Raw genomic sequence first — 14,017 nt, forward strand, 5'->3', positions numbered from 1 at the left:
CATTATTGTATTTCCTTCCTCGCAGATCAGTCGTTTCTTGCCGTATCTTCTTGCTGCTTATAGATACAATTACATTAGACCAGCACACATGTTCTTTGCAACAACATCTTCCCAAAACCAGAAACATACCCCTTACCCCTCTCCCTCCCACCCCCCCATAGAAGCGTACTGGGAGGTTGAGTCTCCACTCAACCCCAAGCCTTAAGAGCTTATTATCCAGTAACGCTACTGACCCTCCCACTATTAAAAAAAACCAGAAACATACCCCTTCCCCCTCTCCCTCCCACCCCCCCATAGAAGCGTACTGGGAGGGTGAGTCTCCACTCAACCCCAAGCCTTAAGAGCTTATTATCCAGTAACGCTACTGACCCTCCCACTATTAAAACCAGTACCTCTAACAACATAACGAGAGACTATGAGTGGTCATCGGGTTACTCCTCCTCCTCTTTCCCATGCATAATCTTATAAACCTCAATCATGTCACCCCTCAGTCGTTGTTTCTCCAAGCTAAAGAGCCCTAAGCGCCTTAACCTTTCCTCATAGGGAAAGTGTTCCAACCCTTTTATCATTCGAGTTGCCCTTTTCTGCACTTTTTCCAAAGCTAGAATATCCTTTTTAAGGTGTGGTGACCAGAACTGCACACAGTATTCCAAATGAGGTCGCACCATTGATTTATATAGGGGCATTATGATATTGGCTGATCTGTTTTCAATACCCTTCCTAATAATCCCCAGCATAGCATTGGCCTTCCTTATTGCAGGCACACACTGTCTCAACATTTTCAGTGAGTTATCTACTACAACTCCCAGATCTCTCTCTTGATCAGTCTCTGCCAGTTCAGACCCCATCAACGTGTATTAATAGTTAGGATTTTTGGCTCCAATGTGCATCACCTTGCACTTGGCCACATTGAACCCCATCTGCCATGTTGACGCCCACTTGCCCATATTTGACAGAAAACAAACAACATCAACAAAAATCAGACAAATTAAGCCGCAGCACTACCCCTAGCTTACCTTTGGGAATAACAACACTAAGCTACTTTACAGGGTTTTATTTATTTATTTATTTATTTCATTTATACCCCGCCCTTCCCACACGCGAGCTCAGGGCGGCTTACATAGGCACAACAGTGTAATAAAATACAACACGATTAAAACAATTTAGGCACCCAAAGTTGTAAGCATTGCACATTGTGCAATAGTTTTAAACCTTGAAATTGTGATAGGAACACCGGAGTTATAGATCCTGGGGCACTGGTTTCTGAGCAGGCAATGTTCTGTCACCTCCTCACTCCGGATCGCTAAATTAACATATCTACACCCACCTCCCAAATGAAGCTGGCTCCCTGGTGGGAATTTCTGCCACAGGTGCTCACTCAGAATCGAACTCCCAGATGTCCTGCAATTCATGTCTACATACGGGTAAACCCTATGCTGGTCAACTGGATTTCCTCCCAAATGAGATTACACAGGACTACATCTTTCTGTATTAGGTATTAAGGCGTTTTAGGTGCTTAAAATAAACAAGAGTCTAGTGGCACTTGAAAACAAGGGTTGCCAACCTCCAGGTGGGGCCTGAAGATCTTCCTGGAATTGTAACTGAGCTCCAACCTATGGAAATCACTTCCCAGCAGAAAATGTCTGCTTAAGAAGGTGCATTCTGTGGCATTATGCCCTGCCAAGGTCCCACCCCACCCCACCCTCCAAATTATCAGGAATTTCCAATTTAGAGCTGGCAAGCCTACTTGAAAGACTGTCTCTTTTTCATTCCAGTATAACCCTTCGAGGACTACAGCCTACTTCTTCACATACTATGCGCAGGTCACCTGTGGCAGGTACAATTATTTTATGCAGTAGACTACTACCTGCAGACTTTCCACATGCAGAATATAGACGCCTCGCCACTGAATCACATCCTGAAAGTAATTACGCAGGATTCAAACCTAAGCGGAAATCACCCAGAGAACGCTCACTAGTCTCGCTAAATTAGTACATGGGGGGGGGGGGGGTGCACTTGTCGCCTTTAAACTTTACTGAGACTGCAGCGCGACGCGATCACCCGGCAACCAGCGCCGCTCAAGCGTCCGGAGGTTGGCTTCGGAAGCGCATGCGCGGCCTCTCTCCGGCGGTTGCAGCCCTAGAGGAGGCGGCGCTCGAGCGAGGAAGCGAGGGTGTGAGCGGAGCCCGCGCATGCGTGCAAGGGAAGAGGCCCGGGCAGCGGCAGAACGAGCGGCGCTTCGGTTCCGTTTTGCAAGCGGCCGGCGGAGAGGTCGGGCTGAATCATGTGGGTCCGGTATTGCGCGGCGGGGCGGCGGCTGCAGCAGCTGAGCCACGGCCGGTGAGGACCTATGGTGGTGGGGCTGCAGCGGAAAGGGTCGGGCCTGTGCCACCCACTCAGCGGGGTGCGAGGCGCTTCGCACGTGCTCCGAGGCGCTCTTCGCCGGCTCCCCCAAGCCTGCCTTCTTTCTCCCACTTTGCTGCCTTCTCTCCTCTTGCGCAACTGTGAACGCCTTCTTATCTGGCCTTGGAGCCTGTTATCGGGGGCAAAGGATGGCGCGTTAACGTGAGCAATGTTCCCTCTAAGAGTCTCATGAGCAAAAATCCTACTTTGTGAGCTCCTGGCATTAAAGTTGTGAGCGAGCCATTTGGCTGCTGCATAAATTAGTTCGCTCTGGAGCCCACCTCCTTGAGCTGAGACAAAAATGTGTGAGCCGGAGGCCACAAAACTGTGAGCTAGCTCACACTAACTCAGCTTAGAGGGAACACTCTGACCGCCTGGCATTTGTGCTGTTCCCCGCGCAGCCGGCTCGTGGGGTATTGGAGATGGGAAGCGCTTTCTGGGCAGAGGGAGAGAGGGGTCCAGCCCCGGCACAGCTTTTGTCTTGCAACTGCCCTGCGGATTCCTGCGCCGTCACCCACCGGCCCCTGTAAACTTGAATAGAATAACTTTTAAATAATAATGCTCCCCCCTATTGGAGTACTAGGGAGGTTTGGCTCTGACTCATTAGGAGCAGGACGCGGAGGCTCTCCCCTATTCTGGGCTTCAGGGGTTACATTGAAGGAAGGGGGTTGATGGTGGCAAAATCCTAATCTCTGGATTTCTTGGTAGGACAGAGCTTCTTGTTAAGAACTGGGAATGATGCATGTATATAGGGATGCAGAGGATCGCTGTCCTCTTGACTAGGGGCCCCATGGTGTATTCCCCCCCTCTCCAATGTGGGTCACTTCTGCAACACCTGGAGCTGTCTCAAGAATGCTGGCATCAGTCGCCCGTGAGTGCTTTTTTGTGGTACACCTGGTTTCTGACTCTTGATTTGTTAGGCTACTGGCTCAGTGAAACCTGCAGGCTCAGAGGTAGCCTGCCAGATGGCTGTGCACAAAACAGCCCTGGAAACATTATCACGTAGACCAGAATTCAAACCCAGTGGGACCTTTTAAGACCAACAAAGTTTTATTCAAGGTATAAGCTTTTGTGTGCGCACACACTTCTTCAGATACATTGAAATATAAATTACCAGTCCATACATACAGGTAGAGGGTATGGACTGGCAACTTTGTGCGCACACAAAAGCTTACACCGTCAATAAACTTTGGCCTTAAAGATGCCACGGGACCCAAACTTTGTTCTGTTGCTTCAGACCAACATGGCGACCCACCTGAGTCTCTCCTCACGTAGGTTTTCCAAAGGTGCATGGTTGCATATTGTGGAGAACAGTATGCTGACCTTGGTGGACTTTTGGTCTGATGATGCAGCAGGGTTACTCCTGGCTGAGGCTGTAGTTGTGTGGGTTAATTCACAAAAGTGTGTGAGATTTATGAAGCAGTGTAACTGGTCTTGAATGGGAAGGGGCTGTAGGACCAGCTGGGCCCAGGAAGGAGCTGGATGACTTCTAGGTCGCCAGCCTCTTTGAGCTGCGAGCCCCTTTGGAATTCTGCCACAGGAGACAGAGTTGCACACTGACAAAGGAAGTCTTGAGGGCAGGGGAGACAAGGGATAATTAAAAAAAAAAAACAACTAGTGGGAAAGAGGAGCGAGAGATGATAAAACCAACACTGTGCTGGTAGCTGCCGCTGAAACAACATTATTTTAATCTGCCCAGGCAGTTGGATCTCCAGTGGCCAGTTGAAAGCCCTGCTAGGCAAGTGCCCCACCCACTTTCTAAAAACACTTCACGGGCACCAGGAAAGGTGTTGGCAGGCACTGTGTTGGGGACCCTTGCGTTAGAGTCTTTGCTCCTGCATGGAGTCTGTTCTCTTCCTAACCCACATCTTAGATCCCTAGTTTTCATTTTATTCCTTTTTGCCCAACCTGTACCATTCTGCACAATCTTCCCACCCCCCCAGGTTCAAATCTGCATGATATACATGTTGCATGTGATATGCATGTATGAGTGGTATACCCTGTTTCCCTGAAAATAAGACCGACCCAAAAAATAAGCCCTAGCAGGGTTTCTATGCATTTGTGGTATAAGCCCTAGTGTGTCTTCTTGAGAAAAAATAAATATAAGACAGTGTCTTATTTTCGGGGAAACACGGTATGTATAAACACACACTTGAGTGGATAGAATGGTATACATATACATACATACGTATACACACACTTGGGTGGGAAGAAACTGATAAGGAGAGTGAATTCCATAAGACAAGACTGGCTTAGGGTTTGCACTTTTCTCTGGCAGGTCCAAATTCGTGCCCTGATTTAAATGGGATGTTGACAGAACCTATCCATGTTGAGAGTATTGTAGTTTGATCAATATATAATGCACTAGAAGTTCTTCCCCTAGTTAGTTGTGCTACACAAGCATTCCCCTCCCCCAGTCTTAAAGTGTTGCAAGTTTTAGAAATTGACTAGTGGCTCACTATCCTAGCTTTGTCAAAGATGGCATTTAGTCTGCTGGGACAGAAAAAGATCTCATCCATTCCAGTATAGTGTTTTATACAGTGGTTTATCCATTGGTTCAGTGAGACCTTCCAGTAGAGAACGAGGGCAATAGGGTAGTACTGGTACCCTAAGGTATACTGCTACTGAATATGGAGGTTCCTTTTCACCTTCTCCTGGCTCTGTGCTTTGGGTATTGTTCAAAACCTCTGACCATTCCTTCAAATCCTGCCTGTTATCTCTTGGTTTGTGTATTCTAATTGTTTCCCCCTTCCTGCCTTCTCCCAGTTGATAATCTATGTGAGATAACAAGACTTCCTAGCAAAGGGATACATGCAGGTTTCTCAGTTTTTCCCAGGTTTTATTCACATGGAATGTTTTTTTTTTTTTGAAATCCTATGTAGATGCAGTGAACATTGTCCTTTTTTAACTTTTTGTGCTTTGACCTGGTATTAGCACGCTGTAGCTGACCATTCTTTGCTTGGGATGCATGTGGCAGGATTGCTTTGAACCCCTTTTCTTGTCAAAAGGAAGTTTTAAAAATAAATTGTAAACACACTGTAGCCTGTGTTTTTCCTGTAGAATCTTGGGCGGTCAGGGTATATATCCACTGATCTACAGAAAGCCAAACCATTTACTGGGTTTATCCTTTTAAAATCAGCATCCATAGTCCCACATCCTTCAGCCAGCGTTTGTGGAGGTGGAGAAGCAGCCCAGCGAACGAAAGAGCCCTGCAATACAAAGTCGGAGACCATATCCAAGGGTTCACAGTAAACCAGGTACTGTGGCTTTTTGTTGTTCATTATTTTTCTATCATCTCATGGCTTTGTGAGGCTCCTCTTTGAAGAATTTGGGGGCGGGGGGTTCACTGTGGTCCAACGTTTCTCCTTTTATGAAATGTTTCCTGCATTGACTTGCCTTTTGAGGAATCCCGAATCTGGAATCCTGCATCTGCCACCAGCTCGCGTAGAGTGCTGGGCCAGGCTGCCATCCTGCTTGACCTGAAAGTGCAGATGTCACCTGTGGGTGCATGGGAAAGCTGTCTTTTGGGGAAGCTTGCATGCCATTATTGGCCTTCCGGGAATCTGTAACAAGCTTCCAAGTAGCGGTTAGACTGTTGAACTCAGACTGGATAGACCTAGGTTCAGACCTGTGCTTGCTCATTAAACCATGGTCCAGTCCTTCTAACTCAGCCTAATCTTATCTCGCAGGATTGTCTGAGGAGAGGCAAACAGTGTTTTCAGCCACTTTGAGTCCCTGTTGGGAGAAAACTGGAGCACAGATATCTGAAGTAAATAAATGTGCATCTCCTGACCTTTGTAGATAGAAACACACAATAGATAAGCAGCTCCTTGGAACATGGTATGAAAGCAGTTGCCCTAGACTCATAGCTCAAAGCCAGTTTGTGGCGTGCGCTGGGCTGGAAGCCGACCTGCAGAGACTGACTACAGCTCCTAACTGTAGTGTAACGGACAGGCTAAGTTCAGCCTCTCCCTAAGAGCAACCAATGCGAGTGAGGGGTGGAAAAACACCAGCTGACAAACGACAGGCGTTAGTAGCAGGGGATTGGACAGGTTAGGAGATGAGGAAAAAATGGATTTCTGACAGTAGAACTGGGCAAAAGAGCTGCTTAGAGCAGGCAGAAATAGTCAGATTTTGGATAGCCCAGGCTAGCCCAATCCTGTCAGATCTTGGAAGCTAAGCAGGGTCGGCCTTGGCTAGTATTTGGAAGGGCGACCTCCAAGGAGTACCAGGGTCGTGACACAGAGGCAGGTGATGTCAAACCACCTCTGAAACTTCTCTTGAGTGTTTGAGTCCCCAGCCCCAATAGGGCTGAGAGAGAGAGAGCACCTGAGGCGTGAAATGGTCATGGCTGTCCATACATTTAAGGAGCTGCGGTGGCTCAAGTGGTTAAGATGCTGAACTGCAGGCTGTGGAAGGTCAGTAGTTCAGCAGTTCGAGACCTGAGTGTGCCGCATGACGGAGTGAGCTCCCGTCTCTAGTTCCAGCTCCTGCCAACCTAACAGTTCGAAAGCAAGAAATTGCAAGTAGATAAATAGGTACCACTTCGATGGGAAGGTAACAGCGTTCCGTGCGCCTTGGTGTTTAGTTATGCTGGCTACATGACCACGGAAACGTCTTCGGACAGCGCTGGCTCTTCGGCTTTGAAACGGAGATGAGCACCGCAACCCTCGAGTCGGATTCAACTGGCTTTCGAGCAAGGGAACCTTTACCTTTATCCAGATATTTTAAGAGAGACAAGGGTCACTCACTTGTGATGTCCTGACTTGCTGATAACTCTGAACCTGGGAGCGAGAGAGAGAGAGAGGCTGCTGAGAGTGTCAGGGGGAAAAGAGGCCTCCCAAGTACTATTTATTGCACTAGATTTTAGACCACTGTCTGCCTGCCAGGGCAGGGCTCAGGGTGGTGTACAACATAGAAATTTCATGACAAATATAATATAAAAGCAGTTTAAAACAATAAAAGACACACTAATGGCCTGAGAGATGGCATGAAAGAATTCAGTAGCGCCATTGCCGCATGTGGGTGGGTGGGATGGGAGTGCGAGAAGGATGAGACCACTACTGTCCCCAACCAAATGCCTGGGGGAACATCTCTGCCTTACAGGCCCTGCAGAATGACATCAAGTCCCATAAAGCACAGATGTTATTTGGCAGAGAGTTCCGGCAGGTGTTGGAGCCAGGGTGGAGAACGCCCTGGCCCTGGTGGAGGACAGCTGGACGCCCCTTGGTAGTAGTAACCTCTATAGCTGCACTTCTAGCAGGTTCAGCTTCAGAGCTGGCTTGCTTATTTATTTATTTATTTATTGGATTTCTGCCCCGCGCCTCCCAGCCAAAGGTGACTCAGGGCGGCTTACATAAAAACAGGTAAATTACATAAAATAAATAAGTTACACCTCGAGGAAGTGAAGCAATACACAAGTCCCATGTAGGTGGGAAGGCTGGTTGGAAGTTTTGTGCATTTGTGTGGTCTGGAAGAGTCTTTGTTCTTGCCCGCGAGGCTGATTTCATAGTTTATTTTTTTGATTGTCTTCCGTGTACTAAATGAGGCCTTGCAGCTATCGAGAGATCTACGCCACTCAACTCCCATCTGCACCATCAAGCTGAAAGCTTTCATGCAGCTGTATATTGCTGATTTCTTCAACACATGGCTGTTTTGACAATATTTGCTACAATGGATGCATGCAATAAAAAACATATTGTGGATAGTGCAGCCTTAAATACCCTACAACAAGCTACTTAAGAGTCAAATCAGTGTTCAGTGTGTTGGAACTGGAGATTAAAGGCAAATTCTCTGGGTACATCTAATGTTTTCTGTAATGTGGAATAGTAAATATTAAATAGTTGTGCCCTAGTAGACGTGCGTATATTTACTGATAAGTGGACTGGTTGTTTTTGTCTTTTCCAGATATACATAATCTTTTCCAGAATATTAAGACAAGAACTTAGTTATGGCAACTGAAGAATTGTTTTTCTTTGTAGGTAGATGCAAAAGTGTTGCGAATTGGAAAATAGATGTTGTGTTTGAATCTTCCCTACTCCCTTTACAGACTGTCACTGTGTCAGAAAGACCAACACAGGAAAGCTAGTTTAAACTTTTGAGGACTAGAAACTTTAGAAGACTTAGTCCCATCTTGCAAGCAACAAGGTGTGTTTCTCCCCAATGCAGGTGACAACTGTACCGGAGCTGTTCTTAACTGCTGTTAAACTCAACCACGATAAGACAGGAGCCAAGTACCTGCATGTGGCACGAGAGGATTCCAATAATCTATTCAGGTATGTGGTTCTACAGCTCATGTGGCATTTTTAAGAATCTGCTTTTTCTTCGTAAACCTATTGAAACCTGTGTCAGTGGCCCCAGGGGTGAGCTGGGAAGGGAAAATTGGCCCTGGGAAAAGGCCCCTCCTCCCCCACAAAGCAGAGAAGGAAGAAGGCAGAAGGAGCCTGCCAGCTCCACACTTAGCACTACTTAGCTGTGTGCGGCCACCTGCATGCTGTGTCTGCCTCCCCCAGGCCAGGTGTCGCCCTTCTGCCCTGGGCTGGACTAGCCCAGGTGAGAGTGGGAGGAGGCGATCGGCCCACCAGCGAATTCTCCCGTGGTTATTGCAGCCAGTCCGCCCCAACTGTCACTCTTGGAAACCTCCTGATGGCTCTTGTAGACCCTTTCTGTTGCACTTTCCATCAAAAGCAGAGTAACGCCATATATTTCATTCTTGAGCTTCTTAAGGAAAGCTGCAGAACAAAGTTTGGGCCCAGTGGCACCTTTAAGGCCAACGAAGTTTAATTCTGGGTGTAAGTTTTTGCGCTCATGCACACTTCTTCAGATATAGCGAAACAAGACTTCTTCAACCGTTCCGAGTAGGGAGAGAGAGGGTGGAGGGAGTTTAGTTGCCAGGAAGGACTAAGTGTCAAGATGCATAAGTAACTGAGCAATGAGTATAGCTCAGATTGGATTAAAGCAGTTGGTGATACCTGTGAATAACATCAAATTAGCATACAGCTGGATGCTCCTGGTATATTTTGCTGGGAAGTATGAGGTGTCGATTTCAGGAGCACTCAGCTCACGAGCAAGTGAGCTTTGCATTGCAACCTGATTGATCAGAATCACTGTTTGAGGTTCCTAGCTGATGAGAGGAAGGTACCGTAGAGGGTTTTGTTAGTAGTATTTAGTTTTGGTGTATTTGAGCATTATGGTTCATCAAGTTCCCTCCTCAGCCTCAAGGTTAGAGTCATGGCAACCCAAAAAACTGGTCTGGAGAGGTGGCGTACAAGTTAATCTAAATGTACCATACACAGGGTGACATGATTGAGGTTTATAAGATTATGCCTGGGATAGATCAGGTCGAGAAAGAGGTACTTTTCTCCCTTTCTCACAATACAAGAACTCGTGGGCACTCCATGAAATTGCTGAGCGGTCGGGTTAGGACGGATAAAAGGAAGTACTTTTTCCCCCAAAGAGTGATTAACATATGGAATTCACTGCCACAGGAAGTGGTGGCGGCTACAAGCATGGACGGCTTCAAAAGCGAATTAGATAAGCATATGGAGCAGAGGTCCATCAGTGGCTATTAGCCACAAGGTATAGATAGGGGCTCTGGGGCAAGTGATGCTCTGTCTTCTTGGTGCTTGGGGGGGGGTCAACAGTGGGAGGGCTTCTAATGTCCTGGCCCCACTGGTGGACCTCCTGATGGCACCTGGTATTTTTGGCCACTGGGTGACAGAGTGTTGGACTGGATGGGCCTTTGGCCTGATCCAACATTGGCGTCACTTATGTTCTTATGACACTAATGCCAAATGAAAGGTGTATTGGGGTTTGGGAAGTCTCCAGGGGTTGGTGGAGTTTGCTGCAGTTATGGGCTTCGAAAGTGGGCTGCATCTCATGAGACTCCCAAATCATATAAAAATGCCACCAGTAAGAATTCACAAATATTGCTCTATTGACAACAGTACAACACTGTAGTCAAGTACACTGTAGTCAAATACAACATCAGTACCAATGAACTCTCAAAAATTACAAGATTCCAGTTGCCAGTTAACCAAATAGAATGTAGTTAAGCAATCAAACTAACCAACAGCTGAGACCTCCTATAAACCTGGGAACAACAACATTCAAAAATTACAATTACAATAACAATGCAGAGTAATTACATTCATAAATAACAGTAACAGCGAGGAGTAATTACATTAAGAGATAATAGTAACAGCAATACAAGGTGCCAGTATAGTTCCCTTGTTTCCATAAGAGTTCTTCTTCAGTCGCTGTAAAACAAAGTTGTGCAAACAAACCATACAGTAAAATACAGTGGGTATCCTGCTCTTGCTTACACAACTAACAATTTAAACACTCTGCAATGCACTGACTCACCTATTACAGTAAGAATGATCCTATATTGAATGAAACAGAAAAACTTTTCAAGCCTCCCACAGGGATTTTTCTCACTGTTTCAATAGAGTAATAGTTGTGAATTCTTACTGGTGGAATTTTCATATGATTTGGGAGCCTCTGAGATGCAGCCCATTTTCGGAGTTTAACGTATTTGGTTACAGCAGCTTTCTCACTCCGTTGTCCTTTGATGTTTTTGCAGTTATGGGCTTGCCATTCAGGGCTGTTCTGTTGGGCAGCATTTCCTCAAACCCAGGAACAACGTAAATAATTTTTCATTCGCATTTTTCATGAAACAGTAAAGAGGGTCAGAGGCAAATAGAGTGAGAAGATTAGCCCCACCCCAACTTCAGCCCAGTTTCCATCACCTATTAAATTTGGATGCAGCCTTTCCAGTGTCCTGCATTATCTGTCTGGCCAATGAGCTTTATCTGTAGGGCAACACTGCTCGGCTTTTAAGCGAAACTGTCTCCCTGCTTCCTTACAGCGTTCAGTTCCGTACCACCCCAATGGACAGCACAGGCGTCCCCCATATCCTGGAGCACACTGTGCTCTGTGGGTCTCAGAAGTACCCCGTCCGAGATCCCTTCTTCAAAATGCTGAACAGGTCGCTCTCCACGTTCATGAATGCATTTACAGGTGAGCTCGAGGTGATCTACAGCCTCTTCGGTTCTTGCCAGGTAATGGCCGTTCATTGTTGCGATGTAACCAGTGTTCCCTCTAAGCTGAGTTAGTGTGAGCTAGCCCACTTTTTTTAGCCTCAGGTTCACACATTTTGATCTTAGCTCAGGAAGGATGGCTCCAGAGCAAACTAAGTTATGCAGCAGCCAAATTGCTCGCTCACAACTTTAATGCCAGTAGCTCACAAAGTAGAATTTTTGCTCACAAGACTCCAGGGAACATTGGATGTAACCCCACCGTTTCTGTTATGTGAACAGGTACAGCTGGACCGTATGAAACTCTGTTAGGCCAGCCAGTGCACTTCATAACAGCGCTGAGACCATTTGTTCAGCAAACTAGTTCAACAAACTACAGGCCCATTTAGGTGTATAGGCTTTTGGGTTGGTGTTCGAACTCCATGGGGCCCCTGTTTCTTACTGGAGCATATTTCTTGGCTCCTTTTTCAGTCAAATTTCATTAGTCCCCAATGTAGTGGAGGGCGGTTGATGAGCATTTCTGCACAATGTGAGAACACTGGTGGGGACTCAAGCTGCAGCCTCTTAGTGGGGCTGGGAAAAGGCTCTCCCTGAGGTCCTGTAGAGCTGCAGCTACCAGTTAATACTGGTATAAAGGAGCTTGAGCATGTGGGTAGCCCCTGGACCCCTGTTGCCTTGATGAGCAGAAGTCAATAGCTACTGGTACACCCTTAAAAAGAAGCATATACTTTACAGATTTCAATTTATAAATGAATTCGCAGATCTAAAAGTGCTTCCCGCGCTAGATCTGCAATGCAAAATGCTTAGGAGAAATGCAGACCTATATTTTAAATAAATGGTATTAATTGTAAAATATATATATTTTTTTTCTTTACAGCTAGTGACTACACACTCTACCCATTTTCCACCCAAAATCCCAAGGATTTCCAGAATCTCCTCTCTGTGTACTTGGATGCAGTGTTTTTCCCCTGCTTGAGACATCTAGATTTCTGGTAAGAGTGCAGCATTCTTGGTGTGACTCTCGCTGGTAAGAGCCAAAGGAGTGCTAGAAAAAGGTTTGCTAGATGTGTTTCTTAATGTCTTGTAGGCAAGAAGGCTGGAGGCTGGAACATGAGAACCCCAGAGATCCTCAGACACCGTTAACCTTCAAAGGAGTAGTCTTTAATGAAATGAAGGGAGCCTTTGTAAGTGCTTTTAAAATTGTTTGTTTTTGCTTTCTCTTAATATTTGGGAAGAATTGCACATCTTGTTTGGTGTAGTGGTTAAGTGCGCGGACTCTAATCTGGGAGAACCAGGTTTGATTCCCCACTCCTTCACTTGCACCTGGCTGGATGACCTTGGGCAAGCCATAGTTCTGGCACAGCTGTTCTTGAAAAAGAGCCGTTTCTGTCAAGAGTTCTCTCAGCTCCACCTACCTCACAGGGTGTCTGTTGTGGGGAGGGGAAGGGAAAGGAGTTTGTAAGCCGCTCTGAGACACCTTTGGGTAGTGAAGGGTGGGGTATAAATCCAATCTCCTCCTCCTCCTCCTCCTCTTCTTCTTCTTCTTCCTTCTTCCTTCTTCATCTTCATATTGTTTCCCAGTAGTTCGATCTAAGATTAAACGAATTGAATGAAAATGGATTAAGAATAGTCTTTTGAAAGTCTGGGTTCATAACAACCTCATGTGGACTATCTCAAGTTGTGGGGCACATCTATTTTTTTATTTTATGTTTATACCCAGACTTTTTGCCCTCATAAAGGCCACTAAGGCAGCCACATGACTTGCTGCAAGTGGGGGCGTACAAATGTGTGTGTTACTGGGTCCTTGGGGTGAAGATGGGGGTTGGAAGGTGGATTGTACTTCTTGAAAGATTCCTTGGACTTCCATACACGAGCTGAGCTTTCTGCAAAAACAGGGTGTCTTCCCCATCCACACAGATTTCTTTGTATTTAGAGGACTCTGTTGGAAGAAACTGTGCCACATAATGTGTGTGTGGAGGCGGGGGTGTCAGGCTTAGTGGTTGGTCCCTCTCTTGTAAGACACCCCCACATGGTCTAATTGAACAAGTTTTCTAAGGTAAATTTAGGTATCATATGAAACAATGGCTCATTCTAACAGTTTGGAACTCATATGAGCGCCTCTCCTATGGCGAGTAATAATTGCTTGGAGGTGACTACATAGGGAAAGTTCTGTCAGTTCTGTGAACACCTCTGCAAGGCTGGTTTAGCTATTTACAAGAATATTCATAAGTAACCGAGCCTTGAGCACAGATTCAGGTGGTGTAGTCGTGTTGCTCTGACGCAGCAGAACAAAGTTTGAGTCCAGTGGCACCTTTAAGACCAACAAAGTTTTATTTAAGGTATAAACATTTGTGCGGAAGCACGCTTCCTCAGATACAATGACATGGAAATTACCAGTCCATACATATAGGTGGAGGGTGAGCGGTAAATTAGCATACAGCATAACGAAGGCTTGAGCAACATTTCTAGCTCAGGTAAATTTAGGTATCATACAAAACTATGGTTTATTCTGACTGTGGGAACTCATCAGGCTAGCTTAATTTAGAGATTTCTTGTTCCTTTTAATTTTCCATCTG

The 14,017-nt window shown here is 46.1% G+C and overlaps 1 protein-coding gene across 1 annotated transcript in view; it reads left to right on the forward strand.

Annotated features, from left to right (window-relative positions):
- Positions 1-2,208: 2,208 nt before the first annotated feature.
- The window catches only part of PITRM1 (pitrilysin metallopeptidase 1), a 43,187-nt gene continuing 31,378 nt past the window's right edge, over positions 2,209-14,017 (forward strand). Inside the window, exons 1-6 of the mRNA XM_015427326.1 lie at positions 2,209-2,340; positions 5,543-5,660; positions 8,572-8,678; positions 11,273-11,424; positions 12,319-12,433; positions 12,529-12,625. Of these exons, the coding sequence (XP_015282812.1) occupies positions 2,285-2,340; positions 5,543-5,660; positions 8,572-8,678; positions 11,273-11,424; positions 12,319-12,433; positions 12,529-12,625 (645 nt within the window). The 5' untranslated portion in view covers positions 2,209-2,284. The remainder of the gene's footprint in view (positions 2,341-5,542; positions 5,661-8,571; positions 8,679-11,272; positions 11,425-12,318; positions 12,434-12,528; positions 12,626-14,017) is intronic.

Source organism: Gekko japonicus, unplaced genomic scaffold (assembly GCF_001447785.1).
Source record: "Gekko japonicus isolate JY-2015 unplaced genomic scaffold, Gekko_japonicus_V1.1 scaffold1728, whole genome shotgun sequence".
Lineage (NCBI taxonomy): Eukaryota > Metazoa > Chordata > Lepidosauria > Squamata > Gekkonidae > Gekko > Gekko japonicus.